Genomic DNA, 23,088 nt, shown 5'->3' on the forward strand with positions numbered 1-23,088 from the left:
GACCAGCAGGGCAACAAGCAAGGCAGCAATCCTTCTCAGCAAAAAAGTCCAGATGAGTCATTTGGGCAGCCAAGCAGTTCCTCTGACAGAGTGCAAGTGTAGGTCCAGAAGTGACTGATTTGGTGGGGGTCATAGACCCAGTTTATATACCCCAAAATACCTTTGAAGAGGGGAAAACTTCAAAGAGTGGTTTTGAAATGCAAAAGTTCCCCCTTCAGCCTAGTCCTGTCTGCCAGGATCCCTTTGGGAGTTATCAGTCCTTTGTGTGAGGGCAGGCCACTGGCCCTTGAAATGTAAGTGTGAGCCCCTCCACCCTTCCTGCCCAGGAAGACCCATTCAGTATGCATATGAATTCAGATGTGATTGAGTGTCCTGTGTTTATGGTTGTCTGGGTGGAATGCACAAGGGGAGCTGTCAACCAGCACAGACCAGATGTGGATTGGAGACAGGCTGTAAGGCGTAGATGGCAGTAAGTGCAGAGAAAGGCCCACTTTCTAAAAGTGCCATTTCTAAAATAGTTTTAAAAAATAGTAATATTAAATCCAACTTCACCGGTAAGCAGGATTTTCTATTGCCATGCTGGCAATGCCAAACATGACAGGACCACTCATCCAGCTCAGAATCTACCACTCAAAAGTGTATTAGGGTAGGTGTAATGCTAGTCTGTGAGAGAAGCAGGCTTCACAGTAGTGGAAAACAAATGTATGGGTTTTTCACTACCAGCACATAAGTACATGTCCTGCCTTTAACCTACATAGCACCCTGCCCTATGGGTTACCTGGGGCCTACCTTAGGGGGGACTTATATGTAGAAAAAGGGAAGTTTAAGGCTTTGCAAGTAGTTTTGAATGCCAAGTCAAAGTAGCAGTGAAACTGCACACAGAGGCCTTGCATTGGCAGGCCTGAAACATGGTTAAACGGCTACTTATGTGGGTGGCACAATCAGTGCTGCAGGCCTACTAGTAGCATTTAATTTACAGACCCTGAGCACATGTAGTGCACTTTACTACGGACTCATAGACCAATTAAATATGCCAATTGGGTAGGAACCAATGTTACCACGTTTAGGGTAGAGAGCAAATGCACTTTAGCACAGGACAGCAGTCCGAAAACCAACAAAAACAGGGTCAGAAAAATGGAGGGATGCAGGCAAAAAGTTGGGGGATGACCACCCTAAGGCTGTCAAGTTTAACATAGTTGGAGACCCCAACTGCATTGGACTGGTTTGAGGAACTAGGAGATGCCAGTGGACTGGACACCTCCTCGGATATTGGCTTTCTCTCTCCACCTGCTGTGGCTATGGAGGGGGTGAAGAGGGCAGCAGAGGTCCTTGACCTTGAACTTCCCTCTGTGGCTGTCAAGACTAACCTCTTGACAGATGTGCTTCAGCCTGGGGCTTCTTCATCCAAACCCCTATTCCATTTTAATGAAGCACTGACTGATTTCCTGCTGGGAACTTGGTCCAAGCCCAGCACAGGGGCTCCTTTGAATAGCACAGTTGCCCGCCGCCATCGCCTTGCCACTGGTGATGCTAGTTTCTTCACCCAACACCCCACCCCTGAGAGCTTGGTAGTCCAAGCTGAACTTCCCATGGGGCATTCCCTGCCGCTCCCCTGGACAGGGAATGAATGAGGCTGTATAGATTAGGCAAGAAAATGTTTTCTTCCACCAGCCTAGCATTCCGGTCAGTAAATAACGCATGCTTGTTGGGCCGTTTTTCCCATAACTTGTGGGATACAGTTGCGCAGGTGCGGCCACATGTCCCGGAGGAGGCCCGGTCCATCCTCTCCCAAGCAGTGAAAGACGGGGGAGAAGCAGTGACGTTCACTATTAGGTGTGATTTGGACATGACTGACTAGCTGAGCAGAGCGATTTCCTCAACAGTGGCTTTGAGGCGCCATGCCTAGCTGAGAACATCTGGCATTTTGGGGGATGTCCATGCCAGCCTCATGGACATGCCCTTTGATGGGACTCATCTCTTTGGACAGAAGGCAGACTTGGCAATGGAGCCCTTCAAGGACTCATGGACTACGGCCACGTCCTTTGGCCTCTCAGTGACACCTCGCCCCTAGTCTGCCTTTTGCCCCTTTTGTGGCTGTGGAAGGGGCATATCATTGCGCCAGCCCTAAGCCAGCCACCATCCAGTGCAGGCTTCCCAAGCTGTGCAGTCCAACCGCGTGGGTCTAGTAGACGGAAGTCGTCTGCCACCAACCCCACCGGCAGCTGCAGCTTCTAAGCCCTCCTAGTCTGGTTCTGCAAGATTATGGGTGCCCAGTTGGAGGGAGAATTCAACATCATTTCCTCCACTAGAAGACCATTACATCGGACAGATAGGTCTTGCAGATGATTCATAACGGCTACTCCCTCCCTTTCCACTCTTTCCTTCCCCCAATACTGCCAATACAAGAATGGCTGGCGGTGGATCTTCTGTCCTTGCTCCAAGATGAAGTAACAGCTCCTTTGGCCAATGAAGCTAGAGAGAGGGTTTCAATATCAGAAGTAGGCAGTGGTTCTGATTCCCGCTACTTTCTGATCCCCAAAAAGAACAAAGGTATTTGCCCTATTCTACACCTCTGAACTGTCAATCTCTTCCTCAGAAAGGAGAAATTCAAGATGCTCACTTTGGCCTTAGACCAGGGAGACTGCTTGATAGCATTGGGCTTGTAGGATGTGTATTTTCACATCCCCATCCTGCCTGCCCACAGGGGTTCCCTGCTGTTCAAGGTAGGCCAAAAGCACTTTCAGTTCACCATTCTATCCTTTGGCCTGACCAGCGCCCATCGGGTGTTCACCAAGATGATGGCAGTGGTCGCAGCTCATCTGCACAGATCGGAGGTTTCACTCTGCGCCTATCTTGACAACTGGCTGTTGAAGGAGGCCTCACCCCAGGCTGTCGTCTCCCACCTTCAGACTGTGGCAGACCTCATGCATTCGCTGGGGCTCACTATACAATGTGTCAAAGTCACCCTGATTCCTTTTCAGATGCTCCCTTTTATTTGAGCTGTTCTGGACACACTGCAATTTCGTGCTTATCCTCCCGAGCAGCGAGCCCATGATATTCAGACTATGATACCGATTTTCAGCCTCTGTCCTTGATTTCGGTGAGAATGACTCTGAGGCTGCTGGACCTCATGTATCCTGCTGGTGAATCATGCCAGATGGCATATGCAGGCTCTGCAGTGGGACTTAAAGTTCCAGTAGGTGCAGCATCAGGGGAATCTCTCCAACATGGTCCAGATCTCAAAGGAAACTGCAAAAGACCTGTAGTGATGGCTGATGAACTGTGATTGGGTCAAAGGCAGACTCCTCTCCCTTCCCCAACCAGACCTGACAGTAGTGACAGATGCGTCACTCCTGGGATAGGGCAGTCATCTGGGAGAAGTGGAGATGAGAGGACTCTGGTCTCCGGCAGGGTCAGGGCTTCACATCAACCTGTTGGAGCTCCATGCGATTCGATTCTCAATGAAAGCATTTCTTCCCTCCGTGAAGGGGAAGTTAGTGCAAGTGTTCATGGACAACATCAACGCTATGTGGTACTGCAACAAGCAGGGCGGGTTGGGTCGTGGACACTTTGTCAAGAGGCCCTGCGTCTCCAGACAGGGCTGGAACACCAGAACATAACCCTGGTGGTTCAACACCTGGTAGGTTCTCTGGCGGATCAAGAGTGGCGTCTCCATTCGGAGGTAGCGCAAGGTCTCTTTCAGCAGTTGGGAAAGCATTGTTTAGATCTGTTTGCCTCCAAGGAGAACATGCAATGTCAGCAGCTTTGCATGTTGAAGTTTCAAAGTCCGCTACTGATCAGAGACGCTTTTCATCATGAGTGGAGTTCAGGCCTCCTGTACGCCACTCCGCCCATACCACTTCTGCTCAGAGTTCTCAAGAAGATCAGGAACGACCAGGCCCAACTCATTCTTGTGGCATCGGACTGGGCAAGGTTAGTCTGGTATCCTGAGCTTCTGAAAATGAGCATCGATCCTCTGATCAGGCTGTCCCTTCAGTAGGACCTTCTGTCACAGCAGCAGGGAAGGGTTCACCATCCAAACTTGTCGACTCTCCGCCTTCTTGTGTGGAGATTGAGCGACGGCACTTCATTACTTTTGACCTTCCTCCCAAAGTCTGTAACGTTATCTTGGCAGCCAGGCGTGCTTCCACTAAAACGTCATATGCCTACAGATAGCAGAAATATGTAAAATATTGTACAGAAAGGTTTCTCGACCCTCTTTCTGCCTCTCTTTTTGATATTCTTCTCTTCATTCTTACCCTTGCCCAGGAGGACTCTACTCTGGGCACTCTTAAGGATTATCTCTCTTCTCTGCCTTCCTGTGGCTGCCTGAACAACCCTCTTTTTTAAGTCCCCTATTGTAAATAGGTTTCTCAGAGTGCTTGTACATATGTTTCACTCTTCACCCTTTATCATGCCAAAGTGGGACCTTAATTTGGTTCTCACCTATTTCATGTGTGCTTCCTTCAAGCCGCTGCACAGCTGTTCCCTCCAGCTGCTTACTATCAAGACAGCCTTTCTAGTGGCAATAACATCTGCCCAGAGTATGAGTGAAGCTTTATCATCCAAGCTCCTTATCTTACTGTGTTCCCTGACAAAGTGGTGCTTCGCACCCGTGTCTCTTTCCTCTTAAAAGTGGTGACCCCATTCCATTTGGGACAGTCTGTCACCATGCCAAGCTTTTGCGCTCTTCCACATCCTTCTAAAGGAAAGGAGTGACTCCACCATATGGACCTTAAAAAGAGCATTGTTATTCTACCTTGACCGTACAAAGAGTTCTCAGTAGATGACCAACTCTGCGTGGGCTATATAGGAGCTCCAAAAGATCAGGCAGTACAGAAACTAACCATTTCACGCTGGGTTGGTCTCTGTGTTAAGTAAGATCTGCTACACCCTTGCTAAGAAGCAGCCTCCTGAGAGCTTAAGGGCCCATTCTACTAGAGGAAAAGTTGCGACCTTGGTGTTAGCTCGTGGAGTCCTAGGCCTGGACATCTGCCAGGCAGAAACCTGGGCGTCCCTGCACACGTTTGCCAAACACTACTGCCTGTACAGTCAGGTCTGCAGGAACGGCCATTTCGTCTGTTTGTTCCTGCCGGACACTCTAGTTAAGAAAATGTTTCCACAGCCCACCCCCAGGAAGTTATGGTTTGGGTATCTATTCAAAGGTGAGGCATCTGCAGCTAGGATTCTCAATCAGATTAACATTATGTGGTAGACTATATCTAGCTGTAGTTTCCTTACACCCATCCATTCCTCCCCGCTCTACGGACTGATTTCTAGGGTTAGGGTTAATCCCTTTCAGGGCCCTAGTTTCGACATACATTTGTTAGTTCACTTCATTGCTTTGCACTTCTGGCGTGGAAAGTCGGGAAAAGTAACTGATGTCCGCGTGCCTGGGTGGCGCCTATTTGTGACTGCAACATCACTTCTGGCACCACCAAGGCTGCACAGAACTAAACGAAGCCACCCATCAGCGTGCAGGGGTAGTGCTCATACAAAAAAATTACCAGATTCAGTCTGAAATTTAAAGGTAAGGAATCTTCTGCTAGATATAGGCCCTCATTACAACCTTGGCGGGCGGGTAAAGCCGCCCGCCAAGGTTGGACCGCCAATGCGGCCGCACTCCCGCCGGTGTTGAGGCTGTGCGACGGGTGCAGTTGCACTGTCGCGCTTTTCACTGTCTGCATTCCCCGTACCGCCAGCCTTCTCCTGGCGGTGCAAACTGCCAGGAAAAGGCTGGCGGTAGGGGGACTCGTAATCCCCTGGGCTGCGCTGCAAGTAGCGCTGCCCTGGCGGATTAAAACCACCGGGACTGAGGTGGCGGTAAACCACCGTTCCCGGCGGTGCGACCGCGGTGCTTCCGTCGCGGTCGTGATACCATGGGAAGCACCGCCAGCCTGTTGGCAGTGCTTCCGTCGGAAAAGCCCTGGCAGTCTTTGACTGCCAGGGTTGTAATGACCCCCATAGTCTCTACTAGATAATACATGAAGTTGAAATAACTTGCTTTAAAAGTAAACGTTGATCTATTCCTTTTCATACTGCCTTCTACGATTTTCTTTTCAGCATATTACCTTCCTTCTCGGGAACATGTAATCATTTGTTATATTAATCCTTCCTTGCTTGTTTTTGTATTCTTCACCCATTCTGAAGCTGCTCGATTCTACCTTGTCAACTATTTAGTTCGTGTTTGACCCATGCCACTATATCCAAGTCGATCTGTGGCGACTTGTGCCTCCCTGTGTGCCCTCGTTTTGTGTTTATTACTATTTATAGAATTAAATGCCCGCCTTTTAAAGACTGTATGTGTATCTCTCATTGTTTAAATTTGTGCCATTGGGCTGTAGCTTTGGTGACTCTTCGCTGTCTAAACCATGTGGCCTGTCGTCGGTTCAGGTTGCTGCATCCAAACACCGAAGACCGCCCTACGCAGGGACCGTACGATGCTCTTTGTCCTCGCGCAGACGGGATTCTCGAGAACTGCGCTGTTGTCCTCCACTTTCATCACCAGGAATATTTAACTACTGCAGAAATAAGTGTCTCCGCTCTCGTAAAAGTGATCTTGCCCTTATTTCCAGAAAGTCGTCAGTTAAGAAACATGGAGGCTACAACGTGGGAGATCTTGGTGCACGTTCTCTCGCTGATGGAGGACATGTGATTTCTTCAGCGCTTAGTTTGTGTCCGTGGTTGAAGGTGGTGAGGCTGGCGCCCTTTTTTATGGAGCAGGACTTGTTTTTCTTCATAAGTCTTTCACCCACGGCAAGAGAAAGAGGCGGGAGAAATATAGGAAAACCGCATGAAAGCGAAAGGACCTGCAGGAGCCACGTAATAGAGACAGGACGCAAGGCTAAGCAGACTGGGGACAGTCTTTGGGCCCCGGTACTTACCGTGTGGCAAATTGAGCACTGTTTCTTGTCTGTTTCATGTATGTTTAATATACTTGATCCGTACTTTTTTCTGAATAGCAAATACTGATCCCGTTTTGTTGTCATATAATGTTTGTAGAACTACACTATGTACATGGATCAAATAAAAAATATATAAAAGTACACACGTGAGGCAGTACAAGAGCAGAGCATTCAGAATTTGGAATTTTTTTTATTAATAGTATCGTTGGAAAGTTCTATTAGAATTAGTATAGATTGCAGACAAACTGACTTTTGATACTAACTGGAACACGAGAATAACCGTTCAGTTAACATGTTTACATCTAATGTAAATCTCTCTGCAGGTGTTTTACGGTGGCTTTCATGGCGACACTTCGGAAACATATCTGGTGGGCAGTGTGGATAAAGGTGGGCAGAAGTTAGTGGAGGTTGCCAGGAGATGCCGGGATGAGGCAATTGCAGCCTGCAGGCCAGGGGCGCCCTTTTCCCTAATTGGAAACACAATCAGGTAAGCCAGAATGACAAAGGAGGTGGACAAGGGTTATTGCAAGTTTGGTGTGCTATGATTCAGAAGCTGAGGTTGTGTCAGGTATCAGTATCTGAGGTGCCAGGCTGTCATGCTAATATCTGAGAAAAACAAGTTTTCTTGTGTAAAAATGATAGGTGCTCTGAGGTTATTGGAAAAAAAAACGTAGGAAATTGGAAGACTCAGCTATTAGTGCTAGAAGTATTTCCCGCAGACTTTGTCCTTACATTTGCTTTTAGAGCAGTGCACAGTGCCACCCAGTAGCTTCTGAGTACTAAACAGCAGAACATATTCCTCCCGTAGTGTGTTAAAAGCAGGTAACATGACATTTGGTGAGCACTCATGCCTTTAACTGTTTAGGAAGCAGTAACAGATTCTGGATATCTGTAGCCTTCGGGAAGATAGGGATGATTCCAGACAGAAACGTGGTGCTAGTGACCCCTACCTGGGCTTTGAGTAGAGGACTTGTGGCAGCATGAGGGAGTTTCTGACCCTTTCCTTGGAACACTTTGTGAGTGGAACCTCATCATTTTTAATCTAATGTGCTGCTCCATTGACACCAAGTGGACCTGTTGTAAGGTCTTTACTGACGCATTTGCTGCCAGGGTTTGCAGTTGCTGTAATCTTTGAGCTAGACCCTTTGCATGTCTAGATCTGCACTTGTGCATAGTCCAGACTTCACAGAACAATTACTAGTGCTCCTTGCCTTTTTTCTGTGCGTCGGACACTGATCTAGAAGAATTTTCTTCAAGGATCTAAGGTAAAAAAATGCCTAATTTCACTACTGTCCCAGACAAAGGTGTATAAATTAAAACATTAGGATTTTTAAGCCAGGGTTATTGAGTTGGGCACGTGCCCAGTTCCCGAGACAAAGTGTGAGCAGTTTTTGTTTGTTGCTTTCTGAAAATCGATATTTCAGCTTTGGGTGCACTTCATTTTTTTAAATCATCCATCCAGGCATTCTTTTTCTCAAACAAGGAACAACAATTGTGATTGTGTTCTTTCAGCCCTTTTTCATTGTGTTTATTTGCATTATCTTTTGTGTGTCATCTGCTCAGTTTACACACTGACATCAAGACTCACGAATAAACTGTGCCAGTGCTTGTATTCAAATGTTAAAGAAGCAGGTGGAGGCAATGCCGAGCCTGTGACAGTCTGCAGTTAATTTACATACTTTAGATTGAAAGGTGGAAATGTTACTCGGTGTGCTCGATCTGTCAGAAGGCGTTGTATCGGAAAGAGTGATAACCACAAGAGTGGAATATCTGTTACTCCTGCCTAGTGCCATCTTGTGATTATGATGTTATAATGTATGGCGTTGGACAGTGCTTCCCAAACTTTTCTGAACCGCAACCTAGCTTTTAGAACGACAAACTGTCGAGACCTACCAACTTTTAATGGAAATGAGGCGAGACGAATTTTAGATATAACTGAAGCATCATGTGGCTGCGCATTTTCATTTACAGACAGCACATTTTCCATTGAAATGGGCAGTAACCTTGCACAGACATACGGTTTTACTGATGAGATTATATAGCACACATTTACACAATTGATAACGTGTGAAAATTGGGTTTTTGTGAATATTTACAGAGGCAGCTCCTCCATTAGGGTGGGGGAGCATTCCCCCCCTTCCTGCAGCGTCAAACCTTTTCCCACAAAAACAATAATAAACTATTATCGTTTTTTTGGGAAAAGGTGCAGTGTCTCGGGGTGACCAAACATACATGCTCCAGAGAGAGCCTGCACAGGCTCCTAGTGTGCAGCCAATCCTGACGCTGCTTTAAGCAGCGTCAGGATTGGCGCAGGGCAGGGTGGGAGCCTGTGCCTGCAGAGGAGCGGATGGAGTGGCAGCGGAGGTAAGTGGTTTTGTTTTTTATTTTTTTATTTTTTATTTTATTCCACCCCCTCGTCCCCCTTTTGTATGCCTTCAGGCGCCACTGAATATTTACCATTTGTGCATAACCAAGTAGTGTCTTTGTTTATTTTGATCCTATTATGATGTGTTTCCAGCATACCTCATAATTAAAAGAAAGTGATTCATTTATGCTTTCCGAACTGCTGAATGCATTCAGTTCATTTACAGATATTTACATTTTGTTAGGTGTTGCATAAAAAGCCCAAAATAACACTCCCTGTACTATAGCAAGATTGTCACATAATTCACTTTAAAAACTCCTCCCGTTTCTGAGAGGAAAAAAGTAAAAGAAAAGTAAACACCAATCCCTCTGTTAACAGGATTGTCAGACGGCATAGCCTAATGTTTGACCTCTGTCGTTGAAGCACCTGCAGTTGTGACAATATGAACACACTTAGCACAGGCATCTTTATTTATACGCAAGACTTTCCTGACCCACCAAAAATTGTCTGGCTATCCACCAGTGGGTTGCAACCCACAGTTTGGGAAATTCTGGTGTCAGGATACTGCTCCTAATTCCAGCAGTAACATAGCAACATCATCCTGAAGCACAAATTTGCAGATGTTAGTCACAGTGAAATCTAAAACAGGCTCCATTCTCCTTCCTGTTCCTTAAGCCGACTTAAAAAAATTATACAGTCGTCTTAAATTGATGAGTAAATAGTTGAAAGGTGATTCATAAATCCCCTCTTAGAGTACATTAGATACCAGTCATAAACTAATCATTCTGACTAGTGGAGTATTTTTTTTTAATAGAAGAATAAACATTGCTAACTTCAGCTCTGCATACACAACACCTATTCCAGTCAGGTATTCATCAGCAGACAAATCCATTCTGCAGTTTTTTAGTGATTCTGTAAGGCTTTGAAAATCAATTGATACACATATCGTTCGTTTAACCTCAGAATAATTCGTCCAGTTGTGCTTGTTCTTCTCAACATAGGTAAACCCTCTCTGACTTCAGCTGTGGTTCCGGTGAGCTGGAAACAGGCACTGCTCATTCCCCTTCTGAAGAAGCTCTCTGCCGACCCTCCTGTGCTGAGTCATACCATTTCCTCCTAGAATTATTGAAAAAGAGGTTAATAGGTAGTCCTTGCAATGTATTGAATATACCAGTTTTCTCGATGCCTCCCTTGCTCTACACAATAGAGTGTAGGCATTATTATCTGTTTCCCAATCCAAATGTATAACTCTAGATCAAAGCAATCGATCTGCTCTTAAACTGTTTGACCAGGGTGTTGCCTTCGATATGGTGTTTCACCACACCTTGTTACATCCTTTAACTTTGGGTGCCATTTAGGGGAAAGCACTGAAGTGGCTAACTATACTTTTTGATAGCTAGAACCCAAGCCGCTCAACTCTTTCGTTTACGCTGAAGTACTAGCCCAATTACATGCTACAGGCCTTAGGGCTCAGCCTTGAGCCATACTTTGTTTAATCGGTATGTGCCTCTCGTGGCCAAGCCTATTCACTTTGTTGGAGTCCAGCTCATATTCTATGCCAACAACACAGAGATTAGTAGCTTCTTTAAGGAAGAGACTTAATCAGTAGCATATCATTTTAAGTGTTGCATGTCAGAGGTTGCTTAGTGGATGTCAGTTAGTTCCGTAAAGCTGAACGGATGTAAAACTAAGGTCCTAATTCTGGGCGATCCAGCCTCCCCCTGGTGTTCAGCCTGATGGCCTGCACATCTGAGACAACCTCCACTTCCGGTTTAGTCAGGTAAGAGACTGGGGGCTTTCTAGGGGGGGGGCTTATTCGGGGCTTTCAGGCACCAAAGTAAGCTCTTTCTGTTTTCTTTTACCTATGCTTACTGCATACGTATCGGCCCTTCTAGCCATTAGACCAACACAAGATGGTTATACAGGCTGCGATTGTGTCCATTTTGAATTATTTATCTCTGTGTATCTGGGACTCCCAGGAATCGACCGCGGTTATCCAAAAGAATGCTGGCAAATTTATTTTAGGTATATCTTCCCCTAAATCCTCCTCTTTTTATCTTCGAGGCTTACACTAGTTGGCAGTGCAAAGAAGAGTAATCCTTAAAGCCTTACCTATGTCATAAAGCTTACTCTGTCAAGGGCCCTTTATATATCGAAGTTCTTATTACTCCTTACTGTTCCTCTCACTCTGCTCCTCCTTCTCCTCAATTTTCCTAAAATAAACAAAACTCAAATGAGTGGAATATCCTTCTTTTTTCTTTATACTAAATATTAGAATGTGCTCCATCTGAAAATAAGAGGTAAATCTAATTAATTGTCTTGTATGAGGAAAATCATAACGTGGCTGTTTAACTATGGTGCACTCAGGACTTGATTCTCTTATAGTGCCCGGACACCCAAGGTCTGTGTATTTGTGTTTCATAAACATCAAATCAGTAAATACACAGTGGGACGGGAGCTTAAGTGGAGGATGCAGTTTTTTTGTGTTGGACTCTACGCTTGTGCAAGTCCTATGTGTAAAAAGTGAACACTTTATTTATTTTGTATATTGTACTTCATGATGACCTATATCATTTGGTTACCGTTTTTTAAAAATGTATATTTTAATATCTTGAAAGATACTGTGCATTTTAGAAAAGAAAAATGTACTCAGTTCGTTGCATGATTCTTTGGTAAGAATTGTCATATTCCTGGTAGCCTCACATTCTTTGAACTCTCTTGTAGGTTTCTGTTTTAAGAGAATACCACTGTTTTGACTGGTGGATCAGATAGTTGATAATGAACTAGTGATACTTAAGTAATTTATTTCATACCCATTCCACTTTATGTTCCCGTTTACGTTTCTGTGTTTTGGTTCTGTAAGTCAGAAGTGAACCAGAGAGGTGAATGCTTTCCTAGCCTTATGTTTTGTAGGTATGTCTGAAATTACGTTATTTACAGCCGAACCTAGTTTAAATTGACTAGAATGCAATTGCAATATATTCCAGGTAAGGTTTTGTTAGGCTGTTAACCACTTGGTCTCTGAATATCAGTTTCATGTTTCTTCCAAGGGAATTATGTAACCTTTGATTTAGGGTTCATGTTATGGATTATTTCAGTCTCTAATATTTTGAATAGTATGGTTTAATGATCCTTCCAACCTGTTGTGTTTGGAATTTCCCCTAAGATATCATAAAGTCCAGCAAAGCTTAAATTCGTGGTATGCTTCTCATTAGTGGTAGGGCCCATTCCCCATTCAGTAAAATGAATGGTTTCAAGATTTTTAGCAATTGTTTGGTCAATGTGCCCAGATATTGAAATATAAGATGTAACAGTACATTTGACAGTAGTAATATTTTGCCCCACAATAGTATGCCACCGGGCACATTAATAAACAGACGATTTGCTATGTTAATCTCTAAACATTAAATTTGTGATGTGAACAAGTTACAGTGAGGGTCTGACAACCAGAAGTATTTTCAAAACAATGTAATCCATTGGAATAGCTCCCTACCCGTGTATTACTGGCTGTAATGAACCAATATGAAATCCGTTCAGAGCATTATTGATTTCAACCTGCAATACTTAATGTAACATGGATACTGTGTTATGGTCTTAGAATTCACAGCTACATTTATTTATCCTTTGTTTTATACATATACATGTAGATTTTTAAAATCCATGGCTTGCGTTTTTCAATGGAGCCTAGGTTTCAATATTCTGTGCAAGATGGAATCCATATGATATAACAGTATTGTTCCTTGCCCTCATAGTAATGTGTTTTCTAGAATTCACCTTTTCACTTTTTTAAAGATTTCGTTTCTTGCGCCATCTAGATATTCATGCTGTCTGGATATGAGTGAATACATGTACCTGTTGATGGTGTAAGGCTTTTGTGTACTGACTGACATACAGACAATGAGCAAGCTGTTTTGTTTGCCCGCACTACACTCTGATTGTTTATAAATTTGCTCAGAGCAAGGAAATAGTTCCTCTGTGTAGCATTAATGGCATAAACACAGCATTATAAACTTTCATTATGAGTTATGACATCAGAAGAAAATGGGGGCTAATAACTGGAGCTCAAAGAAAGGGTGTGAAACAGGTCACTTACAATATCAGAGAACGTATTATAATGGATTATATATTACTTAGTGGGTGGATTGGAGAAAAAGAGCTCCTACTTAACACTTTCCTTAACCTACAACAATTGTGTTTCCTAAGCATGATCAGTATGCAAGAGTGGACTGTCATCTTGAGTTGTTTTGTTCTCACCCCGGAGGCTGGTACTTAGATATTTGAGTTGAATATGTGCTTTTCTGAAACTGTTAGCACATTCAGCACTCGTCAACTTTGCCTATGTATTTTGTACGTGACTTCCGAACAATGGATTAAGACGGGATGTCAGTTGCTAGTGTTTTTGTAATAAAAAATACCTACCTGCAGCTCCTCAGAAAGGCTATTTATTTAGCCCTTAAGTGTTGCTTCCTCTTACTTCCCTATGCTCGCTTTGAACCTTATTGGGACTGTTTGTTTAGTATCCTTAAGGTGGGGAGAGGGGTAAAAAGCACATTTGAATGAAAAAGCACAATGTAATAGGCCACTAGTGTCACTTCCTGGAATTACATCTTTTCTGATCTTTAGACCGATATATTTACTGTGGGTTCGAAAGTTACTGTGCCATAGAACTTAAGCCGCCCCTCACTAGTGAGGCACAACAGCGCTTGAAACAGTGTAGGGTCTTTTCCTCCAATTCGAGCGTAGTGTGGAATTTTGGGCTTGGCTGTTCCTACTGAAGCATGACCAAATCTGATTTGCTTATTGTTGATCTCTTTAGTGGCACAATGGGCAAAAAAACACAATGGACGCAAAAAATGGCCTGAGTGATTATCAGTGGGTGAGATGAATTCAAGCATACCGCCCACCACTTTTTTAATATTCTATATTTTAACAACGTAATTTTCCATTTTTATTTTCCAGCAGCAGGTTGTATAACATTCAGTGTTGGGCCATTTTTTCCTAAAACATTTCGATTTATTATAGTAGTATTACCCATTTTTACCTTAGTTAACATTCAGAGACCGCATGGTGTGCTGTGTTTGATAGCTGCCCTCCTTTTTGTCCCTCCCTTTCCTCTCTTACACCTCCTCAGACCACAATTCATTATGGGTAGGTGTCTCTTTTATCTTGGTCTATTGTGGGCTAGAATCCATCTAGCATTTCTGTGGCCAGTATTGTCTGTCGTCTACCGTAACCCACTCCCTAACTTCTATTTCATTTTACACATGCTCTAAGAAGTAGCCATATTTTTTTTAAACTTGATTGCATCTGCTATTAGTTGTGTGGGCCTTTCCATGGCATACGCATTTCTGGCCTTTGACCACCATATTGGTAAGAGTGGAGGTGGTCAGGGCATTTCCATCAATGCATGATTGGTATTCTTGCTGCTAGAAGGAGATGTGTCAAATGTTTTCCTGCTGTTGTTGTATATGGGCAAATGCTATCTTCTCCTGTGATCCTCAAGAAGAAGTACTGTTGTTTCAAGTGGTTTGGTAATGTTAATTATCTTTCTTATCCAGGTAACCCCCTCTCTCCAAAATGCCCATATACTGGTACATGACCATCACATATATGAATGTGTCACTCTCTCTGCATCTTCTGCAACATAATTTCATACTGCCACCCAGTGACCATTTGTTAGTAGCTTCTATGAGTTTAATCGATGTTAGGAGCATATGGAAACCTTAGCTATCATTGTCCATAACTTTCCCCAGGTTTCATCCTCAATTCCAGATCCTAGGTCCTCCTCCTATTTTCTAGTGTAAGTGGGTGTAACAATTTGAGATATTTCATTCAATACTTTGTTTAATCTAGACATACTTCTAATAGTAATGCAGTTTGCAAATATTTTTCCCACTGGTGTTTTATCTCTGCTCCCTCCTTCGTTCTTTGATGTTGCATTTTCCCAATCACAACTGTATTAGTTGAAACCCATCCTTAGATGACAGCCTAAATGCCTGAACACAGGCCTTCCTGTCTAGAGTTTCTCCATTGCCATAGAGGTTGTGTAGTTTTGGTGGGTCACCCGAACTCAGTTCCCGAAGACCATGATTAGTCATGGAAAATCTGTATAGTCTGTGATTGGGGTAAGCAGCGGCCAGAAGGTAGCTGTGTATTTCTTCTGGGTGAACAAGGTCCAATATATAAGCTGTACATGTATTGCATGGAGCGATTTCTGCTTCTGGAACCTATTTTTATGAGGATCCATATAATCTGATTCAGTGTTATGACTGAGCAATTCTATTCCATGTTTGTTATATGGAAGACCGTGGAAGTTTACACTAAAGACAATAATGTGGGTCTTGCTGAGGTATAGTGTTAGCTTTTTGAAAGACTTTAAGTGTTGGATATTGAAGTGTCCTTGTTTGGAACAATGAGCAAAGCTTCTCCTAAACCTTCATCCTCAGGTTGACCTTTGTGTTAGCCTAATAAGGTACGTAAAGTGTAAAAATGAATGATTCTCGTCAGGGACTTAGGGCCATATGTACGAACACATTTTTCCATAGACACAGAATGGGCAAACCTGCTTGCTACATCTGGCCCTTAGTGTGCATATTAATAAACAGCAATGAGAGAGCGTATTCCTGAGGAGTCCTGCCGGTCAGCGGCCCTTGCTGAGATGAAAAGGTGAAGTATGGAAGCACCCTGCACAAAGGCCTCAATAAAAAAAAGTATACTTTTCAAACACGAGTGGTTCCCCTGATGCCTGCCTAAGACATTTTAAATAACAAGGTGCCTTGTTCGCAGGCGTGAAACACCACTAACTGGTCATCTTGACATGTGAGACCCTCCGTTATCTTTGTGGGACTCTGGTTTCCTTTTTCCTTGGGCGTGAGTACTCCAACAGGGCTTCTTGACAGTTTTTCACTCAAACATAACTAACCACTTAATTGATAAATGCAAACATTTAAATAGTTCAGTTTCTTTTATGTTTATTTAGATACAGGAATCCACTATTTCTCTCTGATGAACAATATGACTAAGCTCGCCACATAATGTTACCTGCATGTTCATGATTCTAATTCCTCTGTTGAAGTGTTTATGTTTTAGACTCGTTCAGAGACGTTATAAAATCCAGTTGAGTTGTTTGGAAAGGTGGAAGAGGCAATGATTTGAAAACGCACCTCCTTTTTTCTTTCTAAATCTCCAAATGCCGCACACAGAAAAGAACAGCACAATCTCAAGCCCTCATATTTATAGCTTTTGAAATATTGTAACTGAGTCTGAATCAAACTTTAGTGAAACCTCCTTGGGTTATATCTGAGAAGCTTTTATTGAAGACTTTGTACAAAATTGTGTTTTTGACAGTTTTAAATTATAGGCTAACTAGCCTGGGAAAAAAGGATAGTGTCTCTCTGTTCTTTCATAGGAAATGTTGAATCAGACCCCTACTGGGAAAAGAAATTTAATGCATATCTCAGTATCTTACTGTCCACGAATATAATAGAAATGAATTCAAAATGCAGTTTTATTTTTTGCAAATAGGATGAGTCGATAGATGCACCTCGTATTTCTGAACACCTAGGGTTCAACAAATTTGCTGGTGGAGCTTTTGCATTTTAACAAAATTTATTCTTCTGTTGAAGGGGGCACAGAGCAGGAGATTCGTATTCAGGCATTCTATCGAGCTCTGCATTCATGGCTGTGTCTAAAGGGCATGTCAGCCTTTGATTCTCTCTGAGAGGTAATTATCCTTTTCCTGTCACGGAACAACAAATGATAGCTAACTACAGAGGCGCATTTGCAGTAGTCACATTCATCAACTGCAGGGGAAAAAAATTCAATTTAATTGTGCGACACAGCTGCACATAGGCTTTCTGAGCATTTCTGTTGTTCTCCCTGTCTTGCTATTCCTCCCTCTAGATCTATTTTTTTTTTCACTTTTTCCTGATTATTTTTTTTCCATTTTTGTCTCTTCCTCCATTTTTACTCTGCACTTTCTTGTTAAAGTAATTTTCCTTTGTGGCTCTCATTCGTTTTTCCCCCATTGAAGGCTATGAATGTAGAAAATTATCACAATTACTCATATAATTGGACCTCTTTGTAGCAAGTGCAACTCCAGTAGCCTTTCTCCATCATGAAAATGGTTTCATTATAGGGTTTTTCATATTCTCTGACACCGTCTACACAGAGGAACAGGCGTGCAGATGAGATGTACTAGGAACAGTGCAGATCACTAGGGTCACAGTAGGAATAATTAGCTCTGCTATGGAAAGAGCATCTAGGCCTTTTACTGCTACATAAATGCACTGTCCATGGCTTTTAGTCACAAAAAAACTTACTAACAAATGGAGCTCCCGCCTACTACTTTGAAAAAAAGATTTGTATCAACACTACAATTTTCCATCATTAAGACTAATAACACAGGGCCTACTATACATCAAGGGGAATGAAAAGAAAAATCTCACATTCAAGTGTCGGCTGGGTGCTGACCTTTGTTCCCGCTTTTTGTGTACGACTTAACTCTTCACAAAAAGGAGCCACACGCCACGCCAACATGCAGGTGAACTCCAGCCAGCGCCGGCTAAGCATGGCTCTTAATTGGAAAGTCGCGCAATCTCCATGCAGGGGAGTGCATGGCATTACATATGCACCGCATTCATTCTGCATGTATTAATGGGAAGGAGGGCGCGCCTGAAAGTGACATTGAATTTTTGATACGTGGCTGCAGAGGTCACCTTCCTCACCCCGGCTTGCAAATGTAAATCCACAAATCCCACTATCAGAGAAACGCATGTTTATTCTGTCTTTTTAAAAACCTTTAGACGTCTGGAATTTTCAACTACGGTGACATTTTATCCTTCGCTAAACCAGAGCTTTGTCTTAAGGCTAAAGTGTTCTAATTGAAGGGGTATATACTGAGGTTTTTCTTAAAGCATTTTCATTTACAACCAAGGCAGAACAAATCAAACTCAAATACTTGTGTTTCAACCTATGTCTGATCAGCCTTTAATTAAAGAGAATTATCTCATGAGCAAAAAACGAATCTGTAGGATACCTTTGGAGCCCCAGATTTTTGGTTAATGTTGGTCTTCCGAAATCTTTACACAGCACACATTCAGTGGAGAATCTTTGTCATAATTGAGTCAACATGTCGTCTGAGCATTGTTTTTCTAGTTATGTGTTATTTTACATGGTCTCTTTGGCCTCAATGGGATGCGTTTAGTTTCATAATGTTAAAATGATAATATAATTTGGCGTCTAAGAATTAAGTCAAGTAGTTTAGATTTTCCTAATCATTTTCAGTATAAACACAGAGTGGATTACCTGGACTCGTTTTGAAATGTGCCATATTTACTACTTTCTTTTTGTGCCGATGAAGATTTAATGTATTAAATTATCTGCAACCTTTTAATAATAAGTAGTTTTCAAATATCCCCATAAAACTGAAGTGCCATTAAAGGACCATAGCACACATTACCCATTAGTTTTTTTTTGTTTTTTTAACCGCATTCTTATTATTGAAAATAAGTAATTCACGAAAATTATGTCACACTGTGAATTAACAGCCTGCAATTGAATTGAGGGTTGTGACACTGATCCAAGAAATTACTGCCCTTGAAAATGGTGTTGTTTTCAGAATGATCGTAAGCAAAAATGCCACACATGTAACACGTGCACACTTTTATGTGTATATGCAGCGCACACACACACCCAAACAATTAAATTCACATATAATTATAGCGTAGGCACATATAATATCAATACAAACACAAACACACCCAATCACACATATATATTTGTGTGTGTGTGTGCGTGTTTATCTATTCCATCCATGGTACTAGGATTTGAATTGAATATTTGATTATAGATATGCTTTCGTTTTCATATGTCTCCATTAAATACTTAAATATTTTACTTACAAGTATATGTTTTGATATGAATTTATAATAATATAAAAGGAACTGTGAAAAAATCATCTGTTTCCAATGGATTATTCACATTTAAACAATAAGCGAGTCAGGCAAAATAAGTCATTTTAATGTCATCTGTGATAGATTTTCCTTGACAGCTACTGTAAATTACAATTACACCGCTTCTCTCTGCAGTTGAAAGTAAGCATAGCAATAAATTATCTTTTATTTCAATCCATCATGTCTGCTTTTAAGAAACATAACCTCAGATAAAAGTTTAAGTCTATTGTAAGAAAAATACAGTGATTTGCTTGCCATTCAGAAACAGAATATGTCTTTGTTTGAGCAACAGTATTTGACGTTTAAAAAATTCGAACAATTATATTCATTCATTGACTAGGGTTAAAGAAATATCAAACAATTAGAATGGGTGCATATAAGTACTTACATACCAAAAACATATTTTGAAATGTGGGGAGGAAGTGTCTGTTAATTACCTGGTTAACAAAACTATGCTTTTCTCTCAGATTTGTTTTGGATAAAAAAAATCAGTGCTATTTCAGAAAGGATTTGGAATGCAAAAAAAATTTTAGTGAACAATCACGGAAAGTTTCAGGATGAAATATGAAGGAATAGTGAATGTTTGGGATATTGCAAGCTTCATATGCACCTTTGACATGCAAACGTTTTTTTGTAATAAGTTCCGAGTGTTCTCATTCACCCTGAAAATATTTCAGTTGGCTTTATACACCTGTTAAAGTGAGACAGAATAAAGAGTATGGTCATTTGGAATGCTTATTTAGCTCAGTGTTTGACTGAGCCTTTAAGTAAGGTCATTTTCTTCACAATATTTTATTCAAATTGTACATTGAAATTTGAATTACACTCTGGCATAGATGGATGTAATTGTGATGTCATACGATAAACCTTTACAACCGATGTGTGCCATGTACACCAGATGGTTGACAGATTCATTTTTTCATAGAGTTAACCTCAGTTGCTTAACAAACATTGCTGAGTTCTGTGGCAGTTGAAAACCCTGGACACCTCTGCGTCCGACGTGGGTCTTTTTGGCCAAAAACGATGGTACCTGCCTTTTCCCAAGTATTCTGATATGCATTGGCCTTGCTAAGTGGTCAAAAGACACTTATAATGTTGAAGTTCTCCACCTACAACTTAGTGCTACACAGGTCTGGGAGTCCATTTGGGAGAGGAGTACTTCCAGCCTTGCTGGGCTCCTTTCTGGCCTTGTCGACAGCCAGCTCACCTCCACTCGCTCATGTGTTACATCCCTGCTGCACACCCGACCCTCACTACCTCCTGGGGCGTTGTCCCCTGCGTGCAAACATGTCACCACAATTTCGGTAAGTTCGGGCTGTGGTAAAAGTGAGTCCAGTGAGTGAGAGCAAAGCGGTCAAATCCCCCATTTCTTGGCCTTTTGGCAGAAACTGGGAGGCCACGCGCTTGTGCTGTCCCCTCCCTCCTCCTTCTGAACTTTATGTCCATTCCTGTTCCGTTAGAAGCCACAACTCCCACTTCTTAAAAATATTCTGTGCGTTAAGAGTCATTGCAAAGACCTGGCTTTGGGCATGAGTCCAGCTATCTGTAATAAAAACGTTTATTCAATTTAGTCGTTTATTTAAGATTGCTATACTTTACTGTCGTTTAATTACTAAAATAAATTCTTTCGTTTTTACTGTTTATTTCATAATTCCAGCACACCGCGCGAATCTCATAGCTTCATTCATAGGGGGCTCTTTTGGGGCCCGTGGTGCAGCTTATACAGCACGGAGTAGTCAGGGTCCCTTGCTGGTCGCCAGGTCAGTTATTAGTAACTGTCAAGAGGCCACGCGTACAGGAGACAAGGAAAGGTGTCCGAAGAAAGTTATCAGGCTTCTTGTGTCAGCCCCTGGCGCTTCCACTCCCAACAAGGCATGCACCTTTGGTACTGCACTGTTTACTTGCTTGACCTTGTGCTTGTTCTGCTGCCACTCAGAGTAAGATTGGCACTTACAAAAGTGGCGGTAGTGTTGATTTTTCAAAGCCGCACGAGAACCAGGATTGCATGCTTCATAAATGGTTTGGAAAAGTGAGGCATTAAGGCATTTTGAACGAGTGCCACACCGAAGTAGGGATTGCACAGCACCCGGTGCACAGGCATTCAAAGCCCTTTCCAGAGGGTTGGAACATGTGGGTCTACCGAACAGGGCCACTTTCCTCCTCATTGCGAGGTTGCTGCGTGTGCCTCACTTTCTTCGCACATCAGATGCTACGTGGCATACTCATAGTGCTTTCCAGTGCAAGCAGTTCCCCGAGGTTCAGTTCTTTACCTGTACTGTACATGAGTGTGTATTCACCCAGTCCCTCAACCAGTGTTCTTTTATGGTGGAATCTGCCTGGCATTACATAAAACAGAGTAGTCGTAGGACAATCACATTCTGCAGTGCAACAACAGGGAAATGGTGTGACCAGGTAGGTCTACTGAAGAGTCGCTATGTAATGCTTGGCAAAACAAAATGTTGGGGTAAAATTGCACACGTCATGTTTAAATCTAAGCTTCCCAAAGTGTGATAAAGAAATGCCACAGTGAGAGGTAATTTCACGCTGGATTAGGTGCAACGATATGAACGTGGTGGTAATTATGGCAGCAGGCGCGGTTTGGTGGTGTTTGCCTGGCCGCGTTTGCTAAACCAGATACATCAGAACTGGCACCAGACTTGCAAACAATAGTTAATGGGTCTAGCGAATTAGAACCAATTCTTGCATTTCTAAAGCAGGTGTTGATAACTACTTAAGAAGCCAAATTTAGTGACCATTTAATTTTCAATCCAAAATATACCGAACTACCACTGGCTGAGATGTTTGAGTTCGAAGTGACACTATTTCATATTCATAATTATGCTGGCTGCCCATCATCCCAGGCAGGCTTTGTGTGAAACCAAACCTACACTAATAAATCTATAGGAGCAGTTCTTGGTCCTTGAGGAATGTGAGTTGACCATGTGTTACTGGTCAAGTGGCAGTAGGGTCTGATGGCATTATCTGAATATGCTTTTCGCCATTCCAAAGTGAAAGGTGCAACTGCTTAACCTGAGATAGTTCCATATAGCTTTCCCACTAGACTACTAATGTGCCATATCTGTATATCAGTTTCATGGAGGTGTATGTGGATTGTGGTCTTTAGTTTCAGAGGTGTGCGAAACACATTTTGGTAGAACACCACACTGATCTGAGAACCACCACTGTAACTCAAAGATGCTTCTAGCGAGTTAGGCACTAAATAGAGAAGAACTGTTTGGGCTTAGATCGAAGCAAAACCAGGGTTATTCAGCATCACAAATTTGAGGTGACTCCCCTTTGTGTGAGTGGACGTAGAAGGACCGATCCCACAGGGGTAGAGAGTGCAGAATTGAGAAATGACCCGTATTGAAAATGTCACTTGCCAGCAACAGATCCGTGTTGTGTAAAATTTCCCATACAACAGAAATAGAAAGTAAATTAGCACTCCTCCATCCCAATATTGTGTAATTGTGCGTAACAAATACGGGTTCTAATTCACTCTGATCAAGGCTCTAAAATGAGAAGCTATTTTGCTTGTTTCCAAACTAAGTGTGGACCATCATGTAGACTCTACAATACATCTACTGACTATGTGGAAGTTGATCTGGTCAGAGTGTTTACTGGAAAATAAAGTGAAGCAATCAAGGTTAATATGGAGCTAAATAAACATTGAAAGTGGAGCTGATTTCATCTGCGTCACCCTACTGAGAAGGGAGAATGGTATGAATATCTCACTTATGTGATATTCCCATTGAGCAGGTGATACCGGTGAAAAGGTGTTGGACCTGGCCCTCTGTGCAGTCACCCCAAACCTTTTCCCTTCACCCTTTCTGTTTTGCCGAATCCGTTTTCGTTGGCTTTTAGA

General features: G+C 42.6%; 1 protein-coding gene across 2 annotated transcripts in view; it reads left to right on the plus strand.

Annotated features, from left to right (window-relative positions):
- METAP1D (methionyl aminopeptidase type 1D, mitochondrial) overlaps positions 1–23,088 on the plus strand; it is a 768,794-nt gene that overhangs the window by 667,490 nt on the left and 78,216 nt on the right. For both annotated transcript variants that reach the window (XM_069225336.1, XM_069225338.1), the window contains one exon: positions 7,229–7,392. In XM_069225336.1, the coding sequence (XP_069081437.1) occupies positions 7,229–7,392 (164 nt within the window). The remainder of the gene's footprint in view (positions 1–7,228; positions 7,393–23,088) is intronic.

This window comes from Pleurodeles waltl, chromosome 3_1 (genome assembly GCF_031143425.1).
Source record: "Pleurodeles waltl isolate 20211129_DDA chromosome 3_1, aPleWal1.hap1.20221129, whole genome shotgun sequence".
In the NCBI taxonomy this organism is placed as follows: domain Eukaryota; kingdom Metazoa; phylum Chordata; class Amphibia; order Caudata; family Salamandridae; genus Pleurodeles; species Pleurodeles waltl.